At 44.8% G+C, this 22240-nt stretch overlaps 1 protein-coding gene across 5 annotated transcripts in view; it reads left to right on the top strand.

Moving 5' to 3' along the window:
• The window catches only part of PANX1 (pannexin 1), a 59438-nt gene extending 41810 nt beyond the window's left edge, over positions 1 to 17628 (top strand). The window contains exons 3-6 of one of the 5 annotated variants that reach the window (XR_816331.3): positions 10303 to 10526; positions 11878 to 12527; positions 13042 to 13379; positions 15280 to 17628. Coding sequence is in view for 2 of the 5 variants with exons in the window: in NM_001245925.1 (NP_001232854.1) it covers positions 10303 to 10526; positions 11878 to 12527; positions 13042 to 13121 (954 nt within the window). In the remaining 3 variants the exon portion in view is untranslated. Of the gene's footprint in view, positions 1 to 10302; positions 10527 to 11877; positions 12528 to 13041 lie in introns of all 5 variants that reach the window. The other 4 variants (XR_816330.3, XR_816329.3, XM_024987174.2 and 1 more) reach the window with 4 other exon arrangements.
• Positions 17629 to 22240: the final 4612 nt, after the last annotated feature.

Genomic DNA, 22240 nt, shown 5'->3' with positions numbered 1-22240 from the left:
CACATGATCACAGGGGCTCTTTTCAGCCTGACTGTTATTTTCCTGGCTTCCCTGATAGCTCAGTTGGTAACGAATCCGATGCAGGAGACCCCAGTTCAATTTCTAGGTTGGGAAGATCTGCTGGAGAAGGGATAAGCTACTCACTTTAGTATTCTTGGGCTTCCCATGTGGCTCAGCTGGTGAAGAATCCGCCTGCAACATGGGAGACCTGGGTTGGGAAGATGCCCTGGAGAAGGGAAAGGCTACCCACTCATTTCCCTAAACAAACACCTCCAGTGTCCTTATGAAATGTCTCTATTTCTTTTTTTTTTTTTTCGTTTCTTACATGATATTTTATGTGTTTCAATGTCATTCTCCCAAATCTCCCCACCCTCTCCCTCTCCCACAGAGTCCATAAGACTGTTCTATGCATCAGTGTCTCTTTTGCTGTCTCGTACACTGGGTTATTGTTACCATCTTTCTAAATTCCATATATATGCGTTAGTATACTGTATTGATGTTTTTCCTTCTGGCTTACTTTACTCTGTATAATAGGCTCCAGTTTCATCCACCTCATTGGAACTGATTCAAATGTATTCTTTTTAATGGCTGAGTAATACTCCATTGTGTATATGTACCACAGCTTTCTTATCCATTCATCTGCTGATGGACATCTAGATTGCTTCCATGTCCTGGCTATTATAAACAGTGCTGCGATGAACATTGGGGTACACGTGTCTCTTTCCCTTCTGGTTTCCTCGGTGTGTATGCCCAGCAGTGGGATTGCTGGATCATAAGGCAGTTCTATTTCCAGTTTTTTAAGGAATCTCCACACTGTTCTCCATAGTGGTTGTACTAGTTTGCATTCCCACCAACAGTGTAAGAGGGTTCCCTTTTCTCCACACCCTCTCCAGCATTTATTATTTGTAGACTTTTGGATCGCAGCCATTCTGACTGGCGTGAAATGGTACCTCATAGTGGTTTTGATTTGCATTTCTCTGATAATGAGTGATGTTGAGCATCTTTTCATGTGTTTGTTAGCCATCTGTGTGTCTTCTTTGGAGAAATGTCTATTTAGTTCTTTGGCCCATTTTTGGATTGGGTCATTTATTTTTCTGGAATTGAGCTGTAGGAGTTGCTTGTATATTTTTGAGATTAGTTGTTTGTCAGTTGCTTCATTTGCTATTATTTTCTCCCAATCTGAAGGCTGTCTTTTCACCTTGCTAATAGTTTCCTTTGATGTGCAGAAGCTTTTAAGGTTAATTAGGTCCCATTTGTTTATTTTTGCTTTTATTTCCAATATTCTGGGAGGTGGGTCATAGAGGATCCTGCTGTGATGTATGTCAGAGAGTGTTTTGCCTATGTTCTCCTCTAGGAGTTTTATAGTTTCTGGTCTTAGGTTTAGATCTTTAATCCATTTTGAGTTTATTTTTGTGTATGGTGTTAGAAAGTGTTCTAGTGTCATTCTTTTACAAGTGGTTGACCAGATTTCCCAGCACCACTTGTTAAAGAGATTGTCTTTAATCCATTGTATATTCTTGCCTCCTTTGTCAAAGATAAGGTGTCCATATGTGTGTGGATTTATCGCTGGGCTTTCCATTTTGTTCCATTGATCTATATTTCTGTCTTTGTGCCAGTACCATCTGTTTCTTAAAAAAAAAAAAAAAAATATATATATATATATATATATATATATATATATATATATATATTTTGGCTAACAAGTTCACTCTCCTTTCTGGCCCTGTGATCCCAGCCTTGCCTCCACATGCAGCCTCACCCCCGCTGCACCCAGGGGGCCCTGACTTCCTGCAGGTCTCCTGTTCTTGGTTGTTTCGTTCACATTCTACTTTGAAGTGCCTTCCCAGCCCCGAATCCAGGGAACTCCTAATTTGGTTTTCTAGTCTCAGCTTAAATGTTATTTCCACTTACAAGCTTCCCCTGAACCCTAGACTGAGGGTTGTTGCCAGTTAAAACTGCTTCAAGGGCCAGGTGGGTGAATGTGAAGCAGGAATAAGACTGTGGGCTGCCTGAGTAGACAGTAGACCACACGCCCTGCCTCAGACATTCAGATGCTAGAAATGGGGCAGCAGCCGAGCAGACTATCATCTGTACCCCACCCTGGTCTGCATTGCTTGGTTGTGTATTCCCAGAGCAGCCTGCCCTTTCCATACGGTCACTACTTGCCTTGTGTGCTAAGTTGCTTTAGTCATATCCAACTCTTTGTGACCCCATGGACTGTATCCCACCAGGCTCCTCTGTCCATGGGATTCTCCAGGCAAGAATACTGGAGTGAGTTGTCATGCCCTTCTCCAGGGGATCTTCCTGACCCAGGGAATGAACCCTTATGTCTCCTGCATGGGCAGGTGGGTTCTTTACTACTAGCGCCACCTGGCGCTTGCCTTAATTCTTCTCAATTAATTCTTTATTTCCAAGACTCTTAAGTTTCATGAAGGCAGACCTGACGTGTCTTGTTCGTCCCCGTGCCCGGACTCTGCACCGTCCATAGTGGGTACTCGGAACACACGTGTGGATGGGAGGTGAGGAACGAGGTGGCTGCAAGTCCTGATCAGAACCAGACTTGGTTCTCCAGGAACCTTCTGACTTGTGCTCACAATGAGAGGGTTAGAGGCACGGGGTTTATGTGAACACTTCTCAACTCAGTTCTGATGTCAGAGCTACAGTGAGAAGACCCAGGGACTTCCTGGTGGCCCAGTGTTTGAGAATCTGCCTTGGAGTGCAGAGGACGCAGGTTTAATCTCTGGATAGGGAACTAAAATTCTACATGCCATGGGGCAACTAAGCCCATGCACCACTGTAAAAGATCCCACACGATGCAACTAAGACCTGCCTCAGCCAAAAAAAAAAAAAAAAAAGACCCAGAATCCCCCTGAAGAAGTGGAACACTGACATGTGCGTGGGCGTGACTTGGCAGTGCTGTGACTCATGCTGGCACTCCGCACCTGCTTTTTTCATGTCTCCGGTCCTTTTCCTCCTCGCTTTCTCTCCCACCCCTTACTTCTGGTGACTCTAGAGCCTGAGTTGCCTCTGGTGGGAATGTGGGTGCACTCACAGGACCAGCAGCTGGCACCCCAGGACTGTTTGATAACTGGTCTTTTTGGAATGTTCTGTTCTCTCTGTTCAAGTTCATAAAGTAGGCAACTGTTAGGCACGATTTCTTTCGGAAACAGAAAAGCCAGTTTTTGACTGAAAAACAAACAGACAAAAACAAGAAGAAACTTAAAAATAACAGAGTTGTCAGATCTTGCAGTGTTTCCTTTAAGTGGATTCAAAGAAGCTTAGTTGGAGGGATTCTCTGAGGCTACCAGACCAGAGGTTTTCAAACCTTAGCATTATCCGTGTGAAAATACAGGACCCAGGGCCCCAGCCAGACTGCTGAGTTGACACCTGTGGGCTTGAAACCTGTGGGATTAAGGCCCAGAATATCATTTTTATCCACTTTTCAGGAGTCTGCTTTTGCTAGGCCAGATTAGGTTCCATTGTAGACACCGGTCATCTAAACCAGTGTTTCCCAGACTCTATGTGCACGCAGATTACCTGGAGATCTTGTTGAAATTTAGATTCAGATTTTTGTATTTCTTTGCATGTCTCATTTTGTAGTGGTGGTTGTTTTTCTTGTTGAAAACTGGACATTATTGAGAATATATTGTAGCCCAGCCAGATAGGTTACTAAACAAAAAAGCAAATAACAAAGCAATCTTGGATGAGGGAGGAATCAGAATCTATAATCCAGAGTTGCTGCACTATAGACTCAGATTCAGTAGGCCTGATGGGGGCTGCAGTCTGCATTTCTAACAAGCTCCCAGGTGATACTGAGGGTGCTTGTCTGTGGATCACTTGTTGCAAAGCAAAGATCCTGGGCAGGGGCTGGCAGACTGACGTACGTACCCCAGCCAGATCCAGCCCATCACCCATTTCTGCAGATAGTTTCATTGGAACACAGCCATGCCCTTTCCTATACACTTTACCTGTGTCTGCTTTTATACTATGACAGAATCACCTAGTTGTGACAGAGGCCATATGGCTCACAAACATTTCCTGTCTGGCCTTTTGCAGGAAAAAGTTTCCCACCCCGGATCCAGAGCTCCTAAGCCCTCCCAGATGATCCAGTGAAACAGAACTCACCACCTCACAGAACACTCTGTGCTGTGTTCATGCTGATCTTTGGGAAAGTTTTTCCTTGCTTCCTTGTGACTTGGTTCTAATTCTATTAACAGGAGTCTTGTCTTCTTTCACACACAAATGCTGTGTTTGCCATCTTCTCTTTTCCAAGTCTCTCTTCCTGTTAGGTCCTTCCCAGGATGTCACTCAGCACGAAGCCTGCTGCCTTGGGTGTCTTCCTTTGAGTGCAGAATAGGATGACATACCACCTTTCTCCTCTCTCCTCTGTAAAGCGCTGATGTAATGCATTAGTCTTTCTGGGGAGCCCTTTACTCATTGGGCTTTGTGTAATTGAAGTTATCTTTAAGTATGTTACTGTCCAAGCAACAGGCATCCAGGGACAAACATAATTTGTGAATCTTATTTGTCTCCTCCCCTATAGAATTTGTTCTTGATTAACGTGACTCCTGCTGACTGATCCTGAAGTGTTAGGGTGTCACATCCTCTGTGCTTCGCGTATCTTTTCCTGCAGGTTCTGCTTGGATCCTAACCATGGCTTCTTTGACCATCTCTATGCTGCAGAATCTGAAATTGGAAAGAAATGGTCAGATTTCCTTTTATTTTTGGTTATCTGCTACACGTCTCCACCAGGCTACTCTTGACTGTAGTGTCTCGTGTTCAGACTTTCTCATCTCAGCTCTGTCTCCCACGTCACTCCTCTCTGCTCTGAGTCTGTTCCTCCTTGTTTCTTTATTTCAACTGCTGGCGCTACCATTCATGCCCTCACCTAAACTGGAAACCCGGGATTATTAGCCCTAGTTCCTCCCCTTTTCCATCCATCGCTTACAGTTGGGCACCAGAAGATGTTTTTCCCTCTGTGTATTGAGTTGGCCAAAAACTTCATTCAGATTTTGCCCTAAGATGTTACTGGAAAAACCCGAACTAACTTCCTGGCTGACCCAGTAGCTCTCCAATCCGTTTCCTCCGCTGCTGCTGCCTTGCTAGTGCTAATCGCCGCCCCTCTCTGCAGCAGTAACCTCCTGCCTGCTGTCTCCTCGTCTTTTCTTCACAGCTGTAATAATCTTTCTAAAATAAATTCTCATCATGCCCTCCACTAGTGGCTTCCCCATACTGTGGGAACTTCATAATTCAGTTCATGCTTCCCCTTGGTGTGGATTTCCTGGGGCTGCTCTGACAAGTGACCACACACACAGTAACTTGAAACAACCAATATTTCCTCTCTCCTATATTTGGAAATCAGGGTGTCAGCAGAGTCGATTCCTGCTTTGGGGCTCAGAGGGTCTGTTGGTGTCTCGCTGCTGGTTTCTGGTCATGGCTGGCGGTCTTGGTGGTCCTTGTCTTATAGGTGCATCACTCTAGTTTCTGTCTCCGTCTTCACATAGCTTCTCCCCTGTGTGTCTCTGTGTCTTCTTGTGGCCTGTTTAGAGGAATACCAGTCGCTGGATTAGAGCCCACCTTAAGTTAGTTAGCTTGGTCCTTGGAAGAAAAGCTATGACAAACCTAGACAACATATTAAAAAGCAGAGACATTACTTTGCTTTCAAAGGTCCATCTAGTTAAAGCCACGGTTTTTCCAGTAGTCGTGTGTGGATTTGAGAGTTGGACCATGAAAAAGGCTGGGCACCAAAAAATTGATGCTTTAGAACACTGGCATTAGAGAAGACTCTTGAGAGTCCCTTGGACTGCAAGATCAAACCAGTCAATCCTAAGGAAATCAGCCCTGAATATTCATTGGAAGGACTCATGCTGAAGCTGAAGCTCCAATACTTTGGCCACCTGATCTGAAGAGTCATCATTGGAAAAGACCCTGATGCTGGGAAAGATTGAAGGCAGGAGGAAAAGGGGACAAGAGGATGAGATGGTTGGATGGCATTGCAGACTCAATGGACATGAGTTTGAGCAAGCTCTGGGAGATGGTGAAGGACAGGGAAGCCTGGCATAATGCAGCCCATAGGGTCACAAAGAGTCAGGCATGACTGAGCGACAGAACAACAGCAACAACAACTTAAGTTAGTATGACAGGCTTTCCAGGTGGCTCAGTGGTAAAGAATCCACTTGTCAATGTGAGAAATGCAGGGGATGTGGTTTTGATTCCTGGGTTGGAAAGATCTCATGAAGGAGGAAATGTCAACCCACTCCAGTATTCTTGCCTGGTAAATTCCATGGACAGAGGAGCCTGGTGGGCTGCAGTCCATTTGGTCACAAAGAGTCAGACACAACTGAACATGCAATGCTAAGTTAGTATGACCTCATCTTCGCTAGTTACATCTGCAAAAATTCTGAATCATGCAATCATGACTTTGAAAGATTCTGAGACCTCAGAACTAACTGGGAGTAGGTAGAGCTTAGGAACAAAGCCGTTCCCCTCCAGTAGATGCACTTGAAAGCCTGGTAGTTTTTCTATTCTCCTTATTTGGACAAAAGGATTTTAAAGAACATAATTTCATGGCCCTTTTTTAAAGTTCCTATTTCAGTGGAATTAATTGCAGTTTCATTGAAAATCACTTTTTTTCATTCTGATGGAAAAGAAAAAGAAAGGTTTAACTATGAAGAAAAACTAAGAAATGGGACATTTCTCTACATTCAAAGTACAAGAATCAAAGTACAAGGATATTTAGAAGAAAACAAACATTCGATATGTAATACCTTTAAATATTCATTTTTCTAATTGCAGTGAGTGGTGTTGAACTATTCATTGGTGCTAATTATTACATGGTTTTGGCATGTTAGAAAAATTGTCACAGGCTGTAAATAGTTCGGCTTCCCTGGTGGCTCAGAGGTTAAAGCGTCTGCCTGCAATGAGGGAGACCTGGGTTCGATCCCTGGGTCGGGAAGATCCCCTGGAGAAGGAAATGGCAACCCACTCCAGTGTTCTTGCCTGGAGAATCCCATGGACAGAGGAGCAGAGAAGGCAATGGCACCCCACTCCAGTACTCGTGCCTGGAAAATCCCATGGGCGGAGGAGCCTGGTAGGCTGCAGTCCATGGGGTTGGACATGACTGAGCGACTTCACTTTCACTTTTCACTTTGACGCATCAAGGAAATGGCAACTCACTCCAGTGTTCTTGCCTGGAGAATCCCAGGGATGGGGGAGCCTGGTGGGCTGCTGTCTATGGGATCACACAGAGTTGGACAGGACTGAAGTGACTTAGCAGCAGTAGCAGTAAATAGTTACTTTTCAATTGAAAAGAATACTTGGAGGTAAAATGCTATTATTCAACTATCTTTGAAACAAAAGTGACTTTAACACATATTCCATAGCCCCAAGTTAAAAACAGTGTTCCCTCCATGGTTCTCAAAGGAAATCCCTGTTTCTTCTGGTTATGGAAGGAACACAAACTCATTTTTATACTAATGGGCAAACTTCAGGGCGACTAGGATTAAAGGAACACTATATCTCACTGTAGCCAACAATAAATCATGTGGCCAAAATACAGCTAATCACAACCTCTTGTGTGTATCATTGTGTAGCAGCTCTTTGTAAATTGGGTTAGTAATTTTGAGGAGGCCATCCCATGCCAGAACCCCTGAGGGAAGCAGCTGCTTTGGTGGGACTTTGTGGAGTTTCTGAGCCATTTCTGCTATTTGTCTTGCCCCTTGGGCAGGGCTTCCTAATGTGGGCTCCATGATAGCGTCAGGAAGATTATGAACTGGGATAAGAAAACATAGGGCAGCTTTATTTTCTGTCTACTTCCAACTAAAACTTTATAAACCACGTCTGTAAGTGGTCAAGAATCTATAGTGGTGTTGGTACCACCCGTCACTGTCACCCATAGAAATCTCAGCTGCCTTGAAGTACTTTTTACTCTTCATCACTTCCAGGTCACTGTATTGCTGGGCCATCTGTTATATCCCATCAAATGTGCTGCTGCTGCTGCTAAGTCGCTTCAGTCGTGTCTGACTCTGTGCGACCCCATAGACGGCAGCCCATCAGGCTCCACCGTCCCTGGGATTCTCCAGGCAAGAACACTGGAGTGGGTTGCCATTTCCTTCTCCAATGCATGAAAGTGGAAAGTGAAAGTGAAGTCGCTCAGTCGTGTCCGACTCTTAGCGACCCCATGGACTGCAGCCTACCAGGCTCCTCTGTCCATGGGATTTTCCAGGCAAGAGTACTGGAGTGGGGTGCCATTGCCTTCTCCATCAAATGTGCTAATAAGAACCATATACAAATCTGTCTTTTAATGTTGTGATAGCTGTATATCAGTGTCATCCATTTGCTTTGTGAATTTGTGTTACTTTAAGCATTTAAAAATGCTATTCTTCATGAAAAACAAGGCAAACTAAGGAACTGTCACAGAACCAAGGTTTCTAGGGAGACATGACAGCAAAATGCAATGGATACCCTAAATCTTGAAACAAAAAGAAGGCAATAATAGGAACACTGGAGAAATCCAAATCAAAGCCTGAAATGTAATTAATGGTACTATATCAACAATGGTTTCTTCCTCTTAACAAGGGTACCATGGAGATGTCCAGTGTCAGCAGTGGGGCATACTGAATGAGGGTCATTTGAGAATACTCTGGACCATCTTTGCAACTTTTCTATTAATAATCTATAGTGGCTTCCCAGGCTTCCCCAGTGGTGCTAGTGGTAAAAAACCCACCTGCTGAGGTAGGAGACGTAAGAGATGCATGTTCGATCCCTGGGTGGGGAAGATCCCCTGGAGGAGGGCATGCCAACCCACTCCAGTATTCTTGCCTAGAAAATTCCATGGATAGAGGTGCCTGGCAGGCTGCAGTTCATAGGACCAGAAAGAGCTGCATGCAACTGAGCGACTGAGCACACACACACAGTCTGTAGTGAGTCACACTCTCACTTGGTCTGCTGCCGGCTTCCAGAGATGTTGGGGTGGGGCTTTTGTGTCAACTCAAGGCCTTCGTAGCCTCTTTCTGTTACAACTCTGAGGAGCTATGTAGAGAGACCAGTCCAAAGGGAGGGAGAAGTTTTCCAAGAAGTAAAATGATTTGCAGTGTATTATGGTGGAAGAGGTATAGTTCTGGGATCAGAAAGGTCCAGCTTTGTATTCTGTCTCTGTCACCAGTTTTGTGCTTCATGGCCAGAAATTGCTCTGGGCATCCTCTTCCTCTTTGCAAAATGAGGCCATCAGTAATGGCTTTGCCAAGGTCATTGTGAGGGTTGACATTAACGTGGCCACTCAGTAGCCCTTCCGTTGGTTTTGATTGGTGTGTTTTAGTGCCTGTGACAGGCCAGGCACCATGCAAAGGATTTTTCATAAGGTATCTAATTTAATCTTTATAACACATGTACTGTATGACCATTTCATAGATAGGGAAACTGAGGTCAGAGGCTCAGCAACCTTGCTGTTAAGGCCACTACCTGAACTTGACTTCACATCTGTGCTGGCTGGCAGCTTCCTCTGTCTTTGAGGCTAAGCCTTTACTCCCTTCCCCAGGGGTCTTGGTTATAGGATGCTCTTTGCTATCTCTGACTGCTGAATCCTCTCTCGTTGGTTTTGCATACCATCCAGATTGGGATGCTCCCCCATGACTCCCCCATAATTGTTCATTATGGTTGGCTTCTCCAGACTTGAGATTACCTGGCTATAAAATAAGAATGTTGTGTGGTCCTCATGGTCTGTCCCTCTACAGAAGATCCGTTCTGCACTTTGTGGATTTTACCTGCTTATTTCTGCTGTTTCACGGGGTGTTTACTGGGTCACTGAAACCAACATTTTCTAATTTGTTTTGAGCAAAGTTGTGCATTTCTGTGTCATTCTCCTAGATTCCAGAGAGGGAGAAAAACAGAGTTCCAAAAGTCTTAGTGACCTCCTAAAACCATAGCGATTAAAAAAAGAAAAAAAGAACCTGGAGGCCACTGTGACATTAACATCTTCCTTAATTGTGATTTTGCTGAGGGGTTATTTTAAAGGACCAGGGAATAATTTTATTTTTTGTTTCTTCTCTTTGATTAGAGTGGAGACATCATGTGTCATGACGTACTTGCCAATTATTTCAAATTGAGTCTAGCAAAGTTGGGGAGTTACTAGTGTCAAGTATTACCTGGACAGGTGAATTTAGCCATAAGATGTAGCTACTGGGTAAGGAGCCTGATTTTCACAAGCGATGTGAAAATGAGAAAAGCACTAACAGTGCTTGGCACGGTTGCTTCAGTGGGGGCTGGGGTAGTCTGCTGATTGCGTGATCTGCTCCCGTTTTCCAGTTTTTCCCCTACATCCTGCTGCTGGTGGCCATCCTGCTGTACCTGCCCTCCCTGTTCTGGCGTTTCGCAGCTGCTCCTCACGTGTGCTCGGATTTGAAGTTTATCATGGAAGAACTCGACAAAGTTTACAACCGCGCAATTAAAGCCGCAAAGAGCATGCATGACCTTGACTTGAGAGACGGTGCCTGCCCAGCGCCAGAAGTTAATGAGAACATGAGGCAAAGGTAACTCAGCCCCCAGCCCATCGGGATTTGGGAGTACGAGTTTGCTGCCCTTCTCCTATCCATCTGGGCTTCGGGTTCTCACTACCAGTACATGGGGGACTGCCATCCGCCTTGTGACACCCGGGGGAGCCAGGAAGGCCCGCCCTCCCCAGATCTCATCCTGGTTGTCTGCCCCAGCAGCAGTCCTCACCTCAAGTCCTTCCCTTGTGGAGTGAAGCGTCACTCTCATGTTCTCAAGTGCGGGGCGAATTGCTTTGACCTTCCCCTTCATGGAGAAACACAGGATTATGAGGCTCCTGGGCACCGAGAATGGACATGCGGGAACTAGGGAACAAGTAGACAGCACCTTGCTTTCTGGACATTCTTCTTTGGGTTTTTGTTATTGACACTAGCAATAACAGCATTAGTAGGTCTCATTTGGGGCTTCCCAGGTGGCACTAGTTAGTGATAAAAAATCTGCCTGTCAATACAGGAGATCCAAGAGGCATAGGTTCAATCCCTGGGTTGGAAAGATCCCCTGGAGTAGGAAATGGCACTCTACATCAGTATTCTAGCCTGGAGAATTCCATGGGCAGAGGAGTCTGGCAGATCATGGTCCATGGGACTACAAAGAGTTGAACACAACTGAGCACACAGCTCTCATTTTTAAAAGTTCTTAATATAACTCAGACACTGTTGAGTTTTCCAAAGTGCTTCATCTCATTTAATATTCAAAACATCATTACAGATAACTACATTTATCTATCCCCCTCACTGCCGTTGTCCACCACTCCCTGCCCCGCGTGCCCCGCCCCACCACCACAGTTGAAAACTCTGTCCTGTAGCTTTAAGTGGGAGACCTGGAACCAGGACCAGGTTTAGTTCACAGGCTAAACCCACACCCTCTCAGCTGTCTGCCTCCCACTGCTGGCCTATAGGAGGCAGATGTGTTCTAGTTAGGCTGGAAAAACTGTCTTTATTCTACACACTTGAATGGAAAATTATAGTTTACAAAAACAGCAGTAGACTAAGAACAATCAAGTTCATGTAACAAACATTTACCTTTCAATAGGATGACTGAAGCGATTTAGCAGCAGCAACCAGGAGTTGTTCTAACAATTTACAAGTAGCACATTTAACGAATTAGACCTTCCTTAAAATATCAAGTTGGGGGAGAAGGGTTTTATTGTTACTTTTCCTTCTTTTTAAAAAAAAAACAAAAAAACTAATTTAATTCCCTGGGTACTCCAGTGAAGTTACAGGTAGAGAAGTATGGAAGGGAAGGTGATGGAAATTTTCCACGTGGTACCATTGAGTGTGTTTCTATTTGATGGTCTTGGTGAGGGTTTAAATTATTTTTGTTTCTTTTTAGTTCACAGGAAAGCCACTTCAGGTACCCAATTGTGGAACAGTACTTAAGGACAAAGAAAGCCTCCAGACATTTAATCGTCAAGTACATGAGCTGCCGGGTGTTGTCACTCAGCACGATACTGTTAGCCAGCCTCTACCTGGGCTATTACCTGAGCCTTTCCTCCCTCTCGGATGAGTTCGTCTGCAGCATCAAATCTGGCATCCTGAAAAATGACAGCACCGTCCCTGATAAGTTCCAGTGCAAGCTCATTGCTGTTGGTATCTTCCGGCTGCTCAGTTTCATCAACCTCGTGGTGTATGTTATGCTGGTTCCGGTGGTGGTCTACTCCCTGTTTGTTCCCTTCCAGCAGAAGATGGATGTTCTCAAAGTGTATGAAATCCTGCCCACGTTCGACATTCTGCATTTGAAGTTGGAAGGGTACAATGACTTGAGCCTCTACGTTCTTTTCTTGGAGGAGAATATCAGTGAACTCAAGTCATACAAATGCCTTAAGGTCCTGGAGAATATTAAAAGCAGTTGTCAGGACGTTGACCCCATGCTGCTCCTGACCAACTTCGGCATGATCAAGATGGACATGGTTGACGGCAAAAATCCCGAGCCTGTGGAAATGATGGTGGAGGAGCTGGGAGACCAGACGACAGAGCTGCAAGGTAGGCCTGGCTCTCGGGGAGCTGGGGAGCCCATGGAACCCTCTGTGCGCCTCCGATGACTGACTGGCAGTGTCTGCCCCGCCCACTGGTGTTAGCCCATTTCTCTGGTGTGATTAGCAGAAACCCCACAGTGCTGGGAGAGAGGGGGGCATCGGTGCTGCCTGAGGTTTCCAGGGGACACACCTGTTGCTCTTCCTTCTCATTCTCTTCTGTCTCATACTCCGCTTCTTGCTTGAGCATTCTTCTCTGACGTCACTCTTGCTCATTTTTGTTTTGTTTTACTGGCTTATCTCCCTGTCCCTCTGATCGTCTTGTTGGTTGTTCTCTGTCTCTTACAGAAGGAACTGGGAGTTTATTGAGTTACTTGTCACCCTGACCCACCTTCAGCCATTCTGCAGCGAAGCTAAGATTAAGTGGATAAGGCAGAAACCAACAGCTAGATTGATTGTTAGTTAGTGCCAATGGAACCTGCTGTGGGATTTCCATCATAAATGCTTGTTTTCTGTTCTGACAGATTTGAATGTACACAGTGAAACAAAAATAAGTAATAGAGAAAAGAATGCCCGACAGAGACTTCTGGACACTTCTTGCTGATGATTTTTGTCCTGTGAACTTCAGATCGGTGACTTCAACCTGGGATTCGTTTTGGCTGCAGCACCTCTAGCAGGCACCCAGCTGACTGGCAGTAAATGGTTCTCAGCAGAGGTACTGAGCATGTCTTACTGAGGCTCTGGTGGAAACGATGGTCAACAAACATTGTGGAGGGTGGTTCATGAACTTCCTACGAGACAACGCGGAAACAAGTAAGCCTCTGCAAATGTCGATGCGAGCATCCTCATCAGATGGAAAGTGGTAAGGCTAATCTCAGGAAGAGGAGTAGCGCTTTAGCGCCACAAACAAAACGCCTTTCTGTGCGGATGGTGCAAAGAGCCTCTGAACTACAGAGAACAAGGACTGGGGGAGCTTTTTGTTTTGTTTTATGGGGTGATAATATCAGGGTATAATTAAATATGAATCTTGTCTATGTCCCAATGACTGTTGGAGGAGAAAACATTCACTGGCTGACTCTGGACCCATGGGGGCCTCTTCCTGGCGGTGCCCCAGGCTGGGAGAACCGCTGGCGCTTCTGTCCTAATAACCAGGCTCTGGGCCCTGCCACCTGTCACCCTTGGTCAGCCTAGACCCTCTAAGCACCATGTGATGCTCTGCGCTGCAAAGGTCAGTGGACCCAAGTGCTGCTCTGGCTGAGAACTTTGTTAATAAGGTAGAGTTGAAAGGATGTTTAACTGTTGACTTCATACAGGAAGGAATGCTTCTAAATGAACCCAGTGGGGGAAAACGAACATACAAAACAAGTTAAAGTGACTACTTCAGAAGAGGTTGTCTGCAGGGCGTTCCTCTGTTATCAAAAGCATTTGAGACAGGATGCTACTGAGGCAAATTCACAGAACACAGAAGGCTTAAAGTGAGGGACATTTCTTGCCTATTAGGATCAGAATGTGTAAATGACGTTTGTCATGTGCACACTGACATATGCTCAGACCCAGAACAATTTCGCAGTGTATTTATATTTAAAACCATCTTTGAAAATTTTCTTTAATTTTAGAATTGTATGATATCAGAATTGAGGCCATTTGGGAAGAACATTCTAGCATTAATGCAGAATTATAGAATAAATGTTACAAATTGTATATTGGGTATCAACCAAGCATTATTTCGTAAACATTCAAGGCTGACTGGGAATATCAAAAACCTTTTCCCAATTCCAGTCATGTAAATAGATCCCAACTATGTTTACATTTTATACAAAATTCTTAAAAAGGACATCTGTGGACATTGCTGTTTTTATTCTTGGAAGTTAAAATTAGTACATTGCTACTGAATAATCCTCAGGAGCCTCCAAGTTTATGTGTGGCTCTTAGGGACATTTGTTTATCTGATCTAATTACATAAGCTGCTCTCTGCCTTTCAGAATATTCGCAGAAGTGGATTTTATTTGTGTTTCTGCGATGGTTTCTGAGATGGAAAGCTAATAATAAATATCCAGGATGCAATCAGTGTTTTAAATTATTCTTACTGCATAATATTTATTACCCTTGAATAATAGTGTGGCTTAGAAATGTCAGTAATCTAACTCATCAGTTTTGCTACTTTTTATATCACTGTATCAGGTGTTTTATTGTAGTTCTCTCCACCTGTTTCTTTGTGTAATTTGAAAATTTTCTGAAATATAGTTTTCTATGACTTGATTTTTTCCCCCAAAGCCTCAGATTCTTTATAGGCTGCCCCTAATTTATAGTTTGAAGTGGATACGTTATTATAGGAGATCAGGAACTCTCTCGGCCCCTTATCCCCCCATCCCTACTCTCTGAGTTCCAATAGCATCTGTGATGTCCCAGAGGTCAGCTAGTGACTGGCTGCGTGGATGTGAATAAGGCTGGTGCCCACCTTTGAGGAATTCAGAGACTAGTAAAAGGCAGTGAGGACAGAGGCAGGTACCAAGAGGAAGAGTAATAACCACAATGAAGGTCCTTCCAGAGAACTGCCAGCAAATGCTGTGTTCTTGGGGAACACAATACTATTTTTCTCTTTCCCATCATTTCTAGCTGATAGTTTTGAGAGTATAGTTATTGCTTTTCCCGGAAGTTCTTTAGCCATGTATCCCCCAAGCTGAAGCTTGAACAAAACAGTAACATAGACAGTGATTTTGAACACAAAGAACTCCAATCACACTTTGTATCTTACCTTGCAGGACATGGGGAACACAAACCTGGAGGTACGTGATGCTGTCCGTGAACAAGCATGGTGATAAGAGGCTAATGGGCACATCTGGCCATACATTTTGACTTGAGGAAAAGCGTTACTAGGAAAGTTAACTTCTCCATCTACTGCTGGCTTAGGTGAGGACCACCTTTGAGCAGATTCCCAAGAATGAGGAATCGATCATTGCTTTACAAAAGGGGGCAAACAGATCCTAAATGGCAGCTAACTTTGTTCCGGCTGGTGTCTTCCTAATAAACCACCACACGTCCTCTAACCCAGGCTTGTAGCGCCAGTGTTGTGTCTGTGGTCTGACCGACGGTTCTCACAGCAGTGTCTGGCTCCTCCTTTAATTTCACCAAATGACAGGCAGACACATTCTTAAGACAGAGGCTCTTAAACTTTTAGGAAATTACAAACCCTCTTGTAAATATATTTTCTAAAGCTAGGGACCCTCTCCTCAGACACACACACAACACTAAATACCCGTCAGGGGTCTTCGTGGTCCATACACCCCAGGTTAAGAAGCTGGGCTCTAATGGTTGGGGACCAAGCCACGTGGCAGGGAGATTCCCGTAGCCCTTGTGGAAAGTTGCCGCTCCCAACAGTAAGTCTCAGCTGCTGTTTACTGATTAGAGTTTACACACTTAGAATGAGCTGTCCCCTTGAGTAACTGACATCGTTTCCTCAAGTCAGACTGAAAGAGTCCGTTAAGGGAGCAGGGGGTGGGCAGTGGCACAGCCTGATCAGGGGTCCGCGCGGACTGCGTCCTCTCAGCCTCCAGATCGCGGCATTGTCCCCTGGGGCCAGCCTTGCTGGGCTGGGGGAGGGTGGGCACACCTCTGACCCGCACGATGCTTTGTCCTACTTCGTAAGTGTCCTGGGAGAAATGGAGAAATGTGCCACATTGTGTGGCAGGTCCTGTTTGGTGTGTGTGTTTCTTTTGTGGAAGCTTGCTGTTCTGAGCACCCTCTCCTTTGCAAGGATGAGCTAAGCTGGGACAGTGGCAGGGTACTGCAGGCACTGACCCTGTGAGAACTGTTCAACTCTTAGAGCTGGATTGTTGCACAGCTTTTAAAATGCACGCATGTTGGTTTCTTTTGCTTCTTTCATTTTAAACCCATTGCCGTATCACAAATTCCAGGAGAACAGTGACTGGCTTGGACTAGGCATTCTGTAAATACTTGAACAGAAGAACACACCGTTATAATAAATCCTAGTTTGTGGACAACTGTAATTTGATTTTCAAAGGCAAATGGTCCTCTGCAGGTCAGGGGAGGGGAGGCTTATTTAGCCTCTTGCTGGAGAAAGGACCTGTTCTGCAAATGGATAGATTTCTGCATGTAAGTAGTGCCAGTTCTTAGCTTTTTATTTTGGAGTGAATTGCGATCCTTTCCATGTTCAATACAAGTTTTCAGTGTTGCCTCCCAGAGATCAGGGCAATTTTAGTTATAAAGGTCTCTGTAATTTCCCAGAATAATTTGAAAAGGGATGTTGACTGAAATGTGCAATTCTGAGTAATTTCATCTGAGGGTACTAGGATGAAATGGCTCCTCCTGGGCAGTCATTGGCGTTTTTGTCCTGTTTTTCACAAGTAAAGTAAAACCTTTGAAAAAGTTTGGCAAAGATGACATTGTGTTGTTTATGGAATATAATACACGCTCATCCGTGATTGGTTTGTCCTGCCTGCTTTAGATGAAATGTATTGTCTTTGGGGGTTCTCTTTTTTGCTGTAATAATACTTGTCTCTTAAAGCACGTCATTGTTCCTGAAAGTTGTAAAAGTTTCTCATGCCTTGAATACTTTCTCTGTGCCTCATCAGAAGAGGAAAAAAGAATTCTGCAGTGTGCCAAGGGTTTTCTACAAAAACTGAAGCCATCAGCTCCTCTTTAACAAGTTGACTTTTTTAAAAGCACAGTAATGACAGTTTAATGGTATTCCATAAAGTGGTGCTCTAGGCAAAAATTACATTCTTTTTAATGACTACATTTCTTCAAACCTTTTAAAGAAAAATAGTATTTGTTTTTTTTCTTTCTGTGTCATTTGGTAAGAATGATTTGGTTTCTATTCCACAGAGATTGAAGGATGGGAACAAATTAGTCTTAGAAAATGTTAAAAACCAAGAGCCTCAAAATTTCTGTATTTGGGTGATTATCACCATTCTATTTCATATTTCTACATAAGTCACCTGTCCACGCCCTGCTTTCTGACCATGCTGATATTTAAGGAGAGTTGAAAGGCTGAACACCAAGGCTGCTGTGTCTGTATGTAAAAGTGAAATGGTGTTTCTGTTCTGCACTGTTGTGTCTACCTTAAATAAAACTTTGTTTCTAATGAAAAATGTGCCTTAATGTTTCTTGTCTTCTCTTCAGGGAAGATGTGGCAGAAGATGAGTCCCCAAGTGTCTTGAAGCCTGTTCCTTTGCTGAATACCTGAGATTCAGTAGGCTTCATGGCACACATGAAAATCCAGCTAGCTGGCAGTAGCTAAAGGACAAAAAGTCCTTGACTAAGAATCTGGAATTTCTGAAGCAGAGATCATATGCTGTCTGATTGGGAGCTGCGTGCCCGCCCGGGCGTGGAGAGGGAGGGACCGGGGCTTCGTGCTGCTAAACACGGGTCTGCCTGCCTCCCTCTCCCAAGAAGGGGACTCTCTTGTACAATGGTCAGTTAGCACCATTGACTGTTGTGGGTAATAAATCAGCTGCCTGAAATCTTAATACAGTGCCTGGCCCGTGGTGAGGTCTGTAAGGCCTGTAAGTCCTAGCTGTAACTGTCATCAGCTCCTCCCGCAGCCCCACTGTTCCCTAGGCGGGCACCCCCAGGGAGCTTGGAGGTTGTGTTAGTCTGTTGTTGCATAACATTTTACTACAACCATTGCAGCTTAAAGCAACACATATTATTATCTGGCTATTATAATAATAATGTATTATTATTATATTATTAAACCCAGTTTTCTGGGTTAGGCGTCTGAACATGGTTGAGCTGAGTCCCCTGCCCAGGGTCTGACAAAGCTGCAATCAAGGTGTGGATTGCACCTGGGCTGTAATCCAGAGGCTGTACTGCGGAAGGGACCGCTTCCAAGCCCCCCTGCCTCGAGTTGTTGACAGATTTCATTTTCTTGGGATTGTACGACTGCCTTTTCATTGGCTGGAGGCTGCTCACAGGTCCTGGCATGTGGGTTTCTCTAGCATGACTGCTTACATCGTCAAGCCCATAGTGTTAGCAGCCCACGCTCGCTCTGCTCGCCACAGGATAGGTCAGTGAATCTGAGAGATGAGGGGTTGAGGCAAGGAATATGACTTTATTTGGACAACCAGCTGACCGAGAAGATGGCAGACTAGCATCTCAAAATAATCATCTAGTCGGGGTCTGGATGCCAGTTTCTTTTATGGGTCAGAGATGAGGGGGAGGTGAGGAAACAAAGGAAACAAGGCCATTAATCTTGCAAACATCTCCTAGAATGGCAAGCGTCAGGCACGGGGATATTGTTAGTTTCCTGCCATCTGCAGGTGGGCAGGGTTCTGAACAAAGGCAGTTTAACAGTCAGGCAGAGGGGCAGGGTCCTCTGAAGCAGGCCATTATGTATGATTATAATAACGAAAGCAATGGGAAGCAAGTCAAGAAACAGTTTCAACATGGAGTCAGAATCAGCTTCTCCCTGCACCAATAGGACTCTCTCAACTGGAAAGGGCCCGGTTCCTCTTTTAAGGGTTTTGAAATCAGGCCACTCAGGATACTCTCCCTCTTGATGGACTCAAAATGAACTGCTTTTATCTGCAAAATCTCTTTGCTTTTGCTTTTTTTAGAAGTGAAGCACAGCACTGCCTCACTCGGGGAGATTACACAGGGCATGAACATCCAGGGACTCATGGGGCTGCCTTAGGGTCTGCCCGTGGGCAGTTATCCTGAATTGTCTCTGCCTCTGACTCTGTGGTGCAGCCTCCTCCAGGGGAAGTTATCCTGAATTGCAGCCTCTCTGACTCCGACCCTGTGGTGTTGCCTCCTCCATACCCAAGTGCCCCCTCCAGCTTGAGTGCTGTTCTTCAGGCTCTTGTCTGCTTTCCAGAAGTGTTCTCATGGACTTGCCATGTTTAACGTGCCTTCCACATTCCTGTCAGTGGATTTCTTGGAAGGCAGACCTCTTATGCCAACCCTCCCCACACACCCCCATCACCACTTTTAAATCCCTCCGTCCCTCCTTGGATTTCAGTGTAAGGAGCAAACTTCTGCCCACTGCCTCAGGCTCATCCCGCCATCCCTCCTCTTTTTGATGTGGCCACATGTATCATTCCTTCAAGGCCTCTCTGCTTTCTCAGGTGCTCCTCTGTCTCCATTCCCTCTTAACGCTTATTCAAAGTCAGCTCCAGGTTGGTGGGAATGCAGAATGGTACAGCCACTAAGGAAAACAGTATGGCAGGTCTAAAAAAAATATATATATTAAGCATATCATTCCCATATGATCCAGCAATTCTACTTCTGGATATGTAATATTCCATGCTGCCATAACAACCCAGAAACTAGCCCCATTACCACAAAACTTGAGACTGCCAGCCCCGTGGCAGAGCAGTCCTCCTGGGCCCCCTCACCCTGCTGCCCTCCGCCCCCACGCCCCTTCCCAGTAAAATCTCTTGACTGTGTCAGCATGTGTGTCTTTCAGACAATTCATTTCTGCGTGTTGGACAAGAGCCCACTCTCGGGCCCTGGAAGGGGGCCACCTTCCTGCAACAGGGAGAGCTTACATGTCTGAAGCAGGGCCCTGGAATGACACCCAACCTTGTGTGCCAGGTGACCAGCAGGACATGGCAGCAGGCTTTGCTACTGAGGGAAGAGGGAAGTTACCAGTTACAGAGGGAACTGATGTCAGGTTACCTGAGAAACACTCCTAACTGCCCCTTTGATCAAATTATAGTAGAGATAATCCTGCTCTGAAGATTAGAACAAGCACTGGTTAAGCTCTCTGATTAAGAGCAAAGGTCAGTCAGGTAAGTAGGCTGTGGGTGAGGCAGAGACTGGTCAAGTTGGGTATATTCAGACAGCAAGAGAACAGCCATCTTGAGTGGCCTGACCATACATAGAGGTCTAACCTACATCATTTAAACACTGTTATTAGATGCCGTTAGAGTAAGACTGTAACACCTTCTATTTATGAGTAGTTCCCAGCCAGGAAAGAGGCTGAGTCTATGCTTCTTCCGTACACCACCACCGCTGCTCCCTGCCCCCTACCCCCGCCCCAGGTGAGAGCGGGGCGTGAGGGAATCCCTGCCCCCACCCCCACCCCAGGTGAGAGCGGGGCATGAGGGAAGAGGCCGGATGCAGCTGACTTGGGCTTTTTTTGTTCTGTGTTTCACCTGATAAAACCAAATTGCACTAACTAATCTTACTTCTTTCCCTTTCAAATAACATCAGTGTTCTGGTTCCCTTCTTGAAAGTGAGATGAGGGACTTCCCTGTTGGTCCAGTGCTTACGAATCCACTTTGCAATGCAGGGGACTAAGGTTTGATCCCTGGTTGGAGTAGGGCAACTTCTGAATCCCAGGGGCTCTGGAGCCTGTGGTACTGAAGGAGGAAACAGAGAACAGGCTCCATCTTGAAAGCTGAACTCCATCTTGGGCCAGATTGTGGACTTTGAGCTATGTGCCCAGTGTCTATGGAAACGACATACCAACTGGATAATCAGACCTCCGGATGGAAGAGCCCTAGGGCTCATACCTAGATGCTCCTTTGCCTAAAAGAATACCCTAATTATCTGTGTAACCGAATAGAATAATACATTCCATTATGCTTATTGGGATATGACCACAGGTCTATTGATAATTGTCCACTGTTAACTACCTAGGCTTAAGGCATATGAATCATGGGTTAACTTTGACTGTATCTTTCTTTTCCTTTGTTCAGACTAGTTTCAGGAAATTTGGGGAGGTGGGTTTGGGCACATACACTTAGGGGATATAAAGTTTTCAAAAAAACTGGTTAGGGTCCTTGGCTAAGAGGAGACTCTGCCTTGAGCCTGCCAGTGTAATAAACTGCACTCCACTATCTACATTGTCCTGAGTGAGTGTGTTTCCCGCAATGCATGACTACAACAGAACCACAGTTGGAGAGTCCATGTGCTGCAACAAAAAATCCTGAGTGCTGCGACTAAGACCCAATGGAGCCAAACAAATAAGTATGTTTTTTAAATGAGATAAGAAAAGAAAACGAGCAAATAAGTGCTCCTTTGTGGTTCTCTAGAGACTGTAGACTCCTCAGGGAAAGCAGAAACAACTCAAATCCTGTAAACAAAGGAAAATTAAGGTCCATTTCCCAAGAGGCCTGTTCCAATGCTTCAGTGTGTCTTTTCTCAGACAGGAGGAAAAGAAAAACCAGAGAAACCACAATGCTAACAAAAATCACTTCCAAATCCCCAGAAACAAAATTCACACTACCTCAGGCAGTGAAGAGTCAAATAGAGCCTAAGCCTCTATGGAAAATTCAGAGCCAGGAAAGGAAATGTTCTGATGGTGATTTCAGAGGTAAAGAGACTCAAGAGATTTTAACATTCATGCATTGGTTCATTTTGAATATCAAAACTGTTGCAAAGGAAGTATTGTTAAGCACAAAGGCCTTGAGGCTCTTTCCTATCTTTCAAAGTACTCAATGAATTATCACCCCTTGTGATAAGGGATGGTACATTTTTTAAGGAAAGAGAAAAGAAATTACCCCAAACCATGGCTACTGCAAATGGGAACCGAAAAAAGAGTAAGCATTAGACAGAACAAAGGTGTTCTAGAGGGCTGCCCAACAGAATATGATGAGAGCCACATAAACTGACAACTTTCTAGTAGCTGCATAAAAATAGTAAAATGAAACAGGAGAAATCAATGTTAAAAATTACTTTAGCTAACCCAATGTATTCAAATTCTCATTATTTATGTAATCAATAGGAGAAATTCTGAGATATTGCATATTTTTT

This window comes from Bos taurus, chromosome 29 (assembly GCF_002263795.3).
Source record: "Bos taurus isolate L1 Dominette 01449 registration number 42190680 breed Hereford chromosome 29, ARS-UCD2.0, whole genome shotgun sequence".
NCBI classification, from domain to species: domain Eukaryota; kingdom Metazoa; phylum Chordata; class Mammalia; order Artiodactyla; family Bovidae; genus Bos; species Bos taurus.
The sequence above is the reverse complement of the archived record's forward strand: the minus strand, read 5'-3'. Positions and strand labels throughout refer to the sequence as shown.